General features: G+C 29.5%; 1 protein-coding gene across 1 annotated transcript; it reads left to right on the top strand.

Moving 5' to 3' along the window:
- The first annotated feature begins 4,174 nt into the window (after positions 1 to 4,174).
- LOC129314894 (ent-copalyl diphosphate synthase 1-like) lies at positions 4,175 to 10,585 on the top strand. Its single transcript, XM_054958377.1, has 14 exons — positions 4,175 to 4,295; positions 4,410 to 4,573; positions 5,358 to 5,667; positions 5,766 to 5,949; positions 6,460 to 6,674; positions 6,773 to 6,893; positions 7,479 to 7,591; positions 7,713 to 7,939; positions 8,048 to 8,163; positions 8,273 to 8,371; positions 8,980 to 9,210; positions 9,300 to 9,411; positions 9,856 to 10,050; positions 10,199 to 10,585. The coding sequence occupies exons 1-14, from the start codon at positions 4,178 to 4,180 to the stop codon at positions 10,424 to 10,426; spliced, it is 2,433 nt and encodes an 810-aa protein (XP_054814352.1). The 5' UTR covers positions 4,175 to 4,177; the 3' UTR covers positions 10,427 to 10,585.
- The last annotated feature ends 1,276 nt before the right edge of the window (positions 10,586 to 11,861 follow it).

The following is an 11,861-nucleotide window of genomic DNA, read 5'->3' as shown; positions in this document are numbered from 1 at the left end:
CACTATTTCTAAATAAGCTCACTTATTTTGAAATAAGCATGATGTTTCATGCTCTGCTTTTTGCATGAATGACAAGGGAACTTCGAAACTTATTCTAATCCCTTTCCTTTTACCTTTTGAGAGTTGTGTTAGTTATTTAATCTTCCTAAAATCATTTTAAATGCAACTTTGGGTTAGATTAAACACTTATTAATCTTATCCCAAAATCCTTATTCCCAAATAGCTTCATTCTTTTGAAAAAGTCTCTCACCTACCTTGTCAAAACATTTAATGCAAAGAGACATTACTTTCCTTATTTGTCATGAGAGAGGAAACTCCACCATAAAGCATTGTTCCATTGCCAGAAGATGATAACTCTAACGGGTATATTCATGAGTTTAACGGATCATTTATGAAGCCCAACTATAAATTGAAGCATTTACGAAAACGCGAACAAGAACACACTAGAACGAACAACACAAGCTATTTCATTTATTTTTTGCCAACTTTTTGAGTTTATATTCATTATAAGTGAGCTTCATTGATTATATATCAACTCTTAGATAGAGATTTGATCAAGTAGTTCATTGTTAAATTTACTTTGTTCATCTCTATTTTTCATTCTTGAAACAAATGATCTTAAACTTGAAGAGTATAAGAGGGATAAATCATTACCAATGTAAGGGAGAGTGATTTAGACTTTTGTGTAAGTCTAAGATTGTAACTGCCTAGAGACAGAATTAATCTTGGTGAAGTTAATGCAAAAAATCTTAAGTGATACTTAGGGACTTGATGCAGGCTCAACTGATTGGAGCTAAACAGGAATAAACAATATGTGCAAGCTTCTCTTCTTTACTCTCTAGTATGTTTGGTGATATTATTCTAAACTCATCTCTCTTATTTTATTATTAGCCACAGTTTTTTTAAAGCCCAATCATCCCCCTCTTGAGTGGACTTTCTAAATTAAATAGCCATAATATGCTATAGATAGTGTTTGAATTTTCTGTTGTTGTGAAATTTCTAAGAGTTATATGACTTGGAGCATGTATGTACAGTCTGAGAGGCATACATACAATGTGGTTGAGGACGTTAATGTCACCCACAAAGGTTTTATTTTCATTTTAATTATGTTATATATACTTAATATGTAATTTGTGTAATTTAATCTGGGCTCTGCAGTCTATTCAACCTTTTTGCCTCATATTTTTTTTATCTTTTCATTTCACACAAAATATATCTCTATTTAACTAGCATATAATATATTTTGTACTTTTAGTCAATTACAACTACATTATCCTAATTACATAAACTCAATTTCTGTCTTCAAACTCAGTCTCTTGCTTCCTTTTTACGAATTAATCCTTTAATTTTAATTAATAAACGAATTTTGCTCTTGTTTTCTTTTTTCACTACCATCTTCTGTTCTTTTTTTTTTCTGTTCTTTTCTCTCTCTCTCTCTGTTTGTTTTTTTTGGCCAACACTACTATCTTCTGTTCATATAAAGTATCTTTCACTTATAATTTACTTTTATTTTATCTGCATGTGGTCCATTTTTCATTAAAAAGTACAATATCTAAAAAGTTATAGATATAAAAACTAAAAAAGCACTCATAACTTCTTCTTTTGATCGAAAAGTGACAATTGTTAACTATAATATAATATTTAACTTCAATTTTTCAAATAAAATTTTGGCATTATATGAACATGAAATTAATTATTGAAATACTATTTAAATTCTAACAACAAATATTTTTCCCAAAAAATAATATTAGAGAAATCTCCTTTTTAAAAGAATTAGAACTATATTTTCTGAAAAAGAAATTAATTATGGTTGCAAAATTCTTGATGAATTGACGTTCAAATTAAATAGGACATTTTACTTACTAAATGAATGAAATAAAATGTAAGTGCTTTTAAACTTCCAAATAAAATGAATGAAATAAAATTGTTCATGAAAAAAATTTCAAATAAGGTATATAAATTTTGCAACTTTACACCCTCACTATGTGAAACTATTATTATCAATGGCGGTTTTACAGGTATCTCAAGGATGCTTTTGACATATTTATTTAATGCTATGCATATTTCAAAACTCAAACTCAAAATTATAAAACATTTTTAGTTTGCAATGTGTAATTAATAAGATTTTTTTTGAAAAAGTACTTAATAAATAAATCATGCTCAATGCTTCACTTTTAAGTGAAACAACATATTAAATAAGAGCAAACATGGAAATATAATATTATTTCAAAAATAATTAATTAATTTATTGGGAGTGTAATTATATTTTTATATTCTTTTAACGGAGGAGCAATATTAATCTTGCCACATGTAGCATTTGACTAACTGTAGTTGCCACTAAATCAAAACACGATAAATATAATTAGGCGGGGAAAGTGAATGGGGTTGACAGGTCTCATGGCAGCCACCCTCTCTTCCAAACAATTTCTAATTGAAAAGGGATATTAGAATTAAGTATAATAAGGACTTATACAAACCTGAAATTTGAGTTCAAATATTTTGCTTTCTTGAGTTTAAGATTACTGTTTCATTAAACACGTCAATGAAAACATTTATTAGAATAAAAAGGAAATTGCTTCTTACAATATTATACAACATTTATTGATGTAAGCTACTTAAAATATTATATTTGTTTTACTAATATCTTATTAAAATGTTATTTCTTTAATAAATAATAATTTAAATATTATTATTATTTAGAGATCTTCCAAAACAATATTCAAGTCAACTTTTCAAATGTATCAATTTTCCAAAAATTACAACTTGACTAACCTACCTGTGATTTAAAAGTGAATGTATTAGTCATAAATTTTTGGAGGATGTATAAATGTTGGATGAAGATTTATAATTTATCACACTATTTTTATGTACAACTCAACTACTGTGAAAAACACATTCATCTATAAATCTTGGATACATTAGTCGTAATGTTAATTTTCAAAGGAGGATTTATAAATTTTGGAGTCATATTTTTAAATGATAATATTTAAATTAATTAAAATTTAATTATTAAATTTTAATAATATAATTATTAAATTTTTTTTGTAATTTTATTCTTTATAATTATAATTATTTTTTCTAATCAATAAATATTTAAATGAAGAATTATTAATTTTTATTATATAATGTATAACATAATGATATTTATTATTATCATGATGATCGTCGTAATTATTATTATTATTATTTACCATTACAATAATTACCATATTAATTATTGTTGTTGTGTTTAATTAATTACCATAATAATAATATTTAATTATTAATAGTTATCTTTTATGAAGAATAAAAAATATAATTATTAAATTTCAACTAATATGTAGTAGTATTATTTTTTTTATAAAATACTTATTTTTAATTTCTCTAGGTCCATTTCCACAATATTTAAAATTACTTTTAATAATTTCCAATTAACAATATATCAAAGTTAACTTCTGTTAAAGGTAAATGGAATATTGTATGTTTTTTCAATTATTGGAAGGAAGCATTACACCCAAAAAGTCCAAGGTCCCAAACACTTGTGGACTTAATAGTTTTAGTACAAAATTACTAATTAATCCTAGTCTTAATTCTATATGTAGTTATATAGAGGTATAATAATAATAATATAAAATTAAGTACATATAATATCATATATATTATCAAATATAATAAATATAAATATAATCTTATAAATGTTCTATTATTATTTAGAGAGGAATATGAAACATACAGAAATATTATAATTATAATATATACACATGAAATTATATATTCCCTTCGTTCCAAATTATAAGACACTTTTAGACAAAATCTCACATACCAATAAATCTCATTAAATATATATAACAACATATATTTCTAAAATAAAATATAAACTTTCAAAAATACCCATAATTTAATATATTGAAAAGAGAAGAGACATAAATTAATTATAGAGAGATAAAAGATAATATTAGAATTGGTATATTTAATGAAACCTTAATTTATTCAAAGTGTCTTATATTTTTGGATGATGAAACTTCTTTAAAAGTGTCTTATAATTTGAAATAGAGAGAGTACTTTAAATATTATATAAGTTTGATTTACGAAACCGCCACCCTCTTGTGGTTATAAATAGTGGTCATCTATCGCCAAAGCCATACTCATTTCGAAGAGGATTGCTCCAAAAACATCCCAACAAGAAGCACACACATCAATGGCTTCTCAACCCACCAATATGTATCACCAAGCCACCCACTCTCTTCCTTGTTTTCCTTCTTCAACTCTCCATCTGAATAATTCTCACTTCTTCCGTCATAGGATCTTTCAATATGGTAATCTAAGCTTCATCTTGCTGTCTTTTTAAGTCTATAGCTATGCGTGTATCTTCCTCTGCAAGTAAATAAAAGCTTACATATATAGTATTGTTATTGTTTATGTCGTTATAGGGGTTTTGCCGCCATTGAAGGCTGGAGTCACAGTTTCAAAGAGAAACTCTGATTTCAGAGCAAGAAGCAGCAGTATGAGACCGGAATTAATATCTTCGGAAGATGAAGGTTCGACGCTCCCAACATATAATTGGACTAAGGAAGAAGATGAAAAAGCTTTGGAGGTAATATCTAGGATTATTGGACTATCTAGGATTCTAAACCGTTTTTGGCAGAGTGTTCCCCTTCAACTTTTCAAAACAATGCAATATTCCTCCTACCCTTAACAGTTAATTTTGACAGTCATTTGACCACAAAATTACCCAAAAGAACCCAAAAGATTATAGATAAGATCAAGGTCCTTTTCTGTAATTTTCTGAGTTCTTAGTTGTATTCTTTGTCCTTTTCTGTAATTTTTTAAATTTTCTAACAACTAATGGTCAAAATTAACTTTTGTTACCGGTAGAGGTGAAATTGCACCATCTTCAAAGGTTAAAAGGAAGCATTGCATCACAAAACAGTTTAGGAGCCGTTTGACTGCTGGAAATGATTGGAATATATATTAAAAAAATAAGAACAAAAATAAACTAAATTATCCTCCCCTCCTATTAAACATGAAAAACTTAATACCACATATCTCAAATGTGAAAATTACCACACCCATCATAAATCTAAAGAATCATGACTCCCATTCTCATAAACTGATTTACACTCCTTTCATGAACATGATTGACTTATCTCTTCTTTGCATCTTAATCATTATCCTTTTATCTTTATTTTTTTAATATGTTCCATTCCATTTCTTTCCAACAAGCAAATGGGCCTTTAGGTTCTAGATTTAGATGCTATTGGATCTATAGTTTAAAGATCAAAATGCACTTTAGCCCATATATATATATGTATGTATGTATGTATGTCTGTATACATGGTGAGTTTGATGTCATATATATTGTTTTGATTTGGAAAAAGGATTCTGTAATGAATGAGGAGATCAAAAGGAGAGTGGATGCCATCAGATTGGACTTAGAGTCAAATGAAGGAGAGAAGAGGATATCAGCCTCAGCTTATCCCACAGCAATGGTAGCTCTGATTGAAGATGTGAATGGAAGTGGGTCCCCTCAGTTTCCAGAATCTCTTCAATGGATAATAGACAATCAGCTTCCTGATGGTTCATGGGGAGATCCTCATATATTTGTGGCTTATGATAGGCTTATTTGCACCTTAGCTTCTGTTATTGCTCTAACACGCTACAACGTTCATCCTGAAAAAGTAGAGGGAGGTAATCACACACTGAATTTATATTATATTGTATTTGTGACCCCTCATAGGATTAAATTAAAGTAACGACGTATGTGTACTTGTTATTATTGGACATAGGGCTACAATACTTCAGAGAGCATGTGAACACACTGGAAACGGAGAACAGAGAGCACATGACATGTGGGTTTGAAGTCATTCTGCCGTCACTTCTCCAATTGGCAAAGAGTTTCAACATTGATGTGCCCAATGACTTCCCTGCCCTCCAAGAAATATTGGCAAGGAAAGATGCCAAGCTCAAAAGGTACATTAACATTATTTATTTCATTGTCCTTGAACTATTGACTATGTTATAGCTCAATTCTTAAACTTTGACTCTTGGTCCTTATAGCTTTGACCTAATTGTAATTCAGCTCCTGAACTCTAACCTGGTACAACCTAGTTTGTATAGTTTTAACCATTTAAAATATTGGTTCTTATATTTTATAAAGAATAAAATTATTTTGAAACTTAGGGACTAAATTTTTTAATATTTATAAAGATTAAATTTCAAAATAATTTTAATCTTTATAAAATATAGGGACCAATATTTTAACTGATTAAAATTATAGTGATTGAGTTGCATCAAGTCAGAGTTTGGGAATTGAGTTATAACCTAGTTAAAACAATAAAGATTAAATTACAATGAGTCAAAGTTCAAAGATTGAGTTACAATATAATTGAGTCAAAACTAGAAGGATCAAATGATTCATTTTTCTTTTATTTCTTTTGACATGCATTTTGTTTTGGCTGATTTATGATGGGAAAATTAAAGGATACCGATGGAGCTGTTGCAGAGTGTGCCAACATCATTGCTGTTCAGCTTGGAAGCAATACCAGAGCTTCAATGGCAAAAGCTTCAGAGAGTGAGAAGCAGAGATGGCTCTTACTTGTTCTGTCCCTCTTCCACTGCTTTTGCTTTCAATCAAAGCAAGGACCTCCACTGCCTCAATTACTTAAACAACGTGGCTCAAAACTTTAACGGCGGAGGTATATATACAGATAAATGTCCTTCAATTTTATGATTATGATTTCACATTGAACAAAATTATTTTAATCTAACTCACTAAACTTCTCTAAAATTTTAGTCCCAGAACTATATCCCATAGATATCTTCGAGCAATTATGGATTGTTGATCGATTGGAGCGCTTAGGGATTGCCAGATACTTTCAATCGAAGATTAAAGAGATTCTAGAGTATATTTACAGGTATAACTGTCTTCTCCTAGGTTATCATCCTTCTTCCTTTATCTCAAATTGTAAGACACTTTTGGGGGAGATTTGGCATGCAAAAATATAAGATATTTTGAAAAAAAAATTACTGTCTCATTAAATAGATTTATTCTAATATATCCTTTCTCTCTCTCTATTTAATTTCCGTTCTTCTCCTTTTCAATATATTAAATGAACAATATTTTTAAAATTTTATAATTTTTATCTTATCATTTGGGACGGATGAAGTACTATCTCTTAAAAATATTTAATAGAGGGTAACATGGGAAATTATTATAAAAAATTCATGATGAGACTTACAAATAGGATAAAAAATTCTTCCCTCTCCATCTTATAAATAAGACGGGTGAGAATATATTATACTGTATTTTAATAACTTAATGTAGCTGGAGTTAAATTTAATGTCAAAATATTTAGAAGGTAAGAGATTACTGTGATCAGGTTATTACCTTACTACTACTTATTACAACTGGAAGTGACAGTTGTGTGAATAAGAGTGATTTTTCCAGAAATTAGTAAAGTGAAAGGAACCATCTTTCATAACACTCGTTTTTGTATCAGAAATTGGAATGAGAAAGGTCTTGGATGGACAAGATATTCAGATTTGCCAGACCTTGACGATACAGCAATGGGATTCAGACTACTCAGATTGAATGGCTATGATGCTTCCCCTGGTAAGTAAAATGTTAAACGTTCATATAAATAATACAGCTACAAATAGATATAAAGTACTTTGTAATTAAATAAATTTTCAAGAAAAATATAGATTAATGCAGTCGGTATCGTATTTGATAGGCGTATTTAAAAATTTTGAGAAAGATGGAGAGTTCTTCTGCTATCCCGGTCAATCAGATGAAGGAGCAACAGTGATATTCAATTTTTACAGAGCAACTCAAGTTCAATTCCCAGGAGAGATGATTCTTGATGAAGGCAAGAACTTTGCAATTAATTTCTTGTCGAAAAAACAAGCTACTAATCAAATCCTTGATAAATGGATCATATCCAAGGATCTATCTGGCGAGGTATGTATATTTTATTTCAATATTCAAGTTTTTTTTATTTGTATTTTAAATAACAACCGTAGTTTGATTTTGTATTTTTTTATTAATTGTCCTAAATAAAAATAACAGGTAAGCTATGCGTTGGATTTTCCATGGTATGCAAGCTTGCCTCGTGTAGAGACTAGATTTTACTTAGAACAATATGGTGGTGGAGATGATGTCTGGATTTCCAAGAGCCTTTACAGGTAACTAAAGTCTCAATAAGATATTCAGATTTTGCTCTAATATATATATATATGTACACAAAATATTATATTGAACTCAAATAATTCTTTCTTTTTCTGTTTTTGACAGGCTGCACAGAGTAAATAATAACAATAATCTTGAACTTGCAAAATTAGACTATAACACGTGTCAAGACTTGCATCGTAGAGAATGGAAAAGAATCCAAGAGTAAGGAAAAGCCTAAATCTCTTTTCCCTACTTAATTCGCTTCAAAGATAATCTGAGAACTTAACAAGAAAGAAACTTGAAAGAAAAAGTAATGACGTCCAAGACACCCTAATTAATGTTTTAGGAAATGACAATTAAAGAGCAAGATCTTTTATGCTTCTTTGGAAAATACCAAGGGTCAGAATGCCCCATGCTCATCAGAAATAGACAATGACTTTTCAAAACCAAAAACGCAATTGTGAAAATTAGAAACTCATTTTTCAAAGAGTAAACTTTCATTATCTACTTTTTTGCCTTTCATTATTTACAACTACTGCATTTTTTTTATTTTCTGTTAATTTTTGCTTTTTAGAACTCAAATAATACAAGAATATGAAAATGAGGATTTGGATAATTTAAGACTGAAGTTCTGGCATTTACAACAGAGTCTCCAATTTTTACATTGACATTGGCCCTTAATTGCCACTTCTTGAATAAGAGGTCTTCAAGTGTAATGACTTTTCTACCAAGATCCTTCATTCTCATTTTTCTCATTCTATTAGTAACGATCCGATTAGATCAAAATTGTTAACTGATGACATTTTATTATATATGATGGATTTTTATAGGTGGTACTCAAAATGGGGACTAGAAAGTTTAGGATTGAGTAAAGAAAGGCTTCTTTTGGCTTACTTTTTGGCTGTAGCCAACATATTCGAGCCTGAGAGATCACAGGAACGGCTTGCATGGGTCAAAACTTCTGCTCTTATTCACACACTTACGTCCACATATCATGACCAATACCAAAGAAAAGCCTTTGTGCGTGATTTCAATAACGTCAGTAGCTCCTTAAATGAACGGTAATTACACTTCTCAGAGAGCGGTAATTATCTCCTAAATTTTAACTTTAATTAAAACAATTACTTAATTATAAGCATTGTTATTGCAGATGGCTGAATAAAAATAGAAGTAGAGAAGGGTTACTGGGGACTTTAACAGAAACTTTGCATTGCTTTTCTCACAGCTCACCAGCGGCAAGTTTCGATATTCTTCATGATATGGTTAGTCTCTCTAGTTACAAAGCTTACTTTCATGAACTTTTGATAATGAACAAGAACACGAGTGATTTTAAAGAAAATTAAAAAAAATGTGGGACAATTGATTTTGTATGGGGGGAAATTGCAATTTTAAAGGCACGAAGTGTAATTTTGACTGAAAAGTAAGTGTAATTTTTTATGGGTGGAAATTGCAATTTTAAAGAAAATGTGAGTATGTCCCTACCCATGGAGGGTTATGACCAGTGGATGCCTAGTGAAGTATCATGGATTGGAGCTGTTGGAGACGTTCCCTCTTAAAAAGGGGTGTCATTATCATGAGCTCTTTTAAAACGACTCTCCTACCTAACATACTAGTCTTTTAGGATGAGCTTTCTTTGGACTTATTCTCATAAAATAATAGTAAAACCAATATCAAGTAATTTCATTCAGCATTATGATGATTTGCAGTGGAAGAAGTGGCTATTGGGATGGCAAAGCGAAGGAGATAAGTGGGAAGGAGAAGCTGAGCTGTTGGTGAACATGATTAATATTAATGGCGGCTGCCAACTTGCTAATGACTTACAGAGCAATCCTCAGTACCAGAGACTCCTCCAACTCTCTAATCAAGTATGCCACCAATTACGTTCTCTCCAAGGCACCAAGGTGATTATTACTTAATTACCAGCTTCAAATAAGCATCATTAATAAATGAGATTATTTTTTATATCTTCTTAATGGTAATGTATGGATTGGGTGTTATAATTCACTAATGTGTGTGTGTGTGTGTGTGGGGTTTTAAAATTATTATCAGGAAAACAATAGTGGAAGCTACATGGCCACTACAAGTGTCAGCTCCAACCCAGAAATAGGGGTGAAAATGCAAGAGCTAGTGCAATTGGTGCTCTCTCCTAATGGCATGGATCTCAACATGAAGAAGACATTCCTCAATGTGACCAAGAGTTTTTACTATGCTGCTCACACTGATCCAGACACTATCAACTCTCACATTGAAAAAGTTCTCTTTGAGAAAATCATATAATCTTCAGAACTGCTGCTTGAATAACTTTTCATTGTGTCTTCATGTCACCTCCATCTATATATTTGAAATTTATATTTACTTTTCTAAAATAACTTCATCCGATGTGGAACGTTCTACATCAACTCAATTGTACACTCATATTTGAACATTCTACCACAAATTAATTTTGTTGGTTCCACAGGACAAGCTTCCAATAATAAAATGTTACTTTTTTTTTTACAAAATACATTTTATTGATATCTTATAAGTTATATATATATATATATATATTGTCATGTTTATGAACTATGAAGCCCAGATTTATTTATCAATACGAATACAAATGGCTAACACTTCTGGTTCGTTTACACCTATAAGAAAGGGCGGGCTTATATTCAGGTTTACTCTATTTTAATTGAATAAACTTGATTCTTTGCCGTTTCTATTCTTGCTGATCAATAAAAAAAAAAAAAAAGTGAATAAGCTTGATCGTACGAAAGCTTCACTCATTTAAGGTTCCGACTAAAAGCTCTACGTACTCATTTAAAATGTTAGTAAGAACCTCGTAGGCACAAGATCTATTTATAGCTACAACTTAATTTGCAAGTACACGGACTGTCTCAAGTAAGAAGATGATAAGTAAAGTATCTTCTAAAGAAACTTGGTATTAAATATTATATTTTTTGATAATATAATTATGAAATTTATTTGAATTATTTGTTTAACATATTGATCAAATTTTAAACCCGCCTTGTTTGATGCATGTACGGTTTAATGTCAATAATTAATTATTATATTAATTAATGAATAAAAATTCACTTGATCATTGATGATCATCTTCTAAGATAGATTAATTATTATATTTCAAATTGTAATATTTTTTTATAAAATAAGAAAATCAAAACAGACCGTCAATCAGGATATGGATCCAAAATGAACCACATCTAGAAGAGACTCAATAAATTAACATGTTTCAAAATAAAAAAAACTTATTCTACATGTACGCAGGACAGACCTTTTTATAATTTTTAAAGATTTGAATATGACGATATCTCATTTCATAAAATTCATTTAGACTTTTTATTAGCAATATGCTCTTCTCCATACTACCTTCGTCCTAAATTATAAGACACTTTTGAATATATCAATATCCTAAAATATTAGACAATTTGACAAAAACAAAATATTAACGATGCTTTTTCAATATTATCCTTCCTATTATATTCTCTCTCTACAGCATTCTTTTATAAATGAAGTATTAAATAAAAGAAATATATTTTTTGAAATTTTATATTTTTGTTTTTAAAAATAAAGTTTTAAAGTATATTTAATGAGCTTTATTGGTTTGCATAATTTTGTCTAAAAATTCATTATAAATAAGAATGGAAGAAGTGAGTAAAAACAAAAAATTCTAAAAGCAAACATCTTTCATCATATTTCCCAAGCCTTTTTTTAT

Source organism: Prosopis cineraria, unplaced genomic scaffold (genome assembly GCF_029017545.1).
Source record: "Prosopis cineraria cultivar Desert tree isolate PC_DT_omini unplaced genomic scaffold, ASM2901754v1 PC7, whole genome shotgun sequence".
NCBI classification, from domain to species: domain Eukaryota; kingdom Viridiplantae; phylum Streptophyta; class Magnoliopsida; order Fabales; family Fabaceae; genus Prosopis; species Prosopis cineraria.
This window is presented reverse-complemented; position numbering and strand designations above follow the sequence as displayed.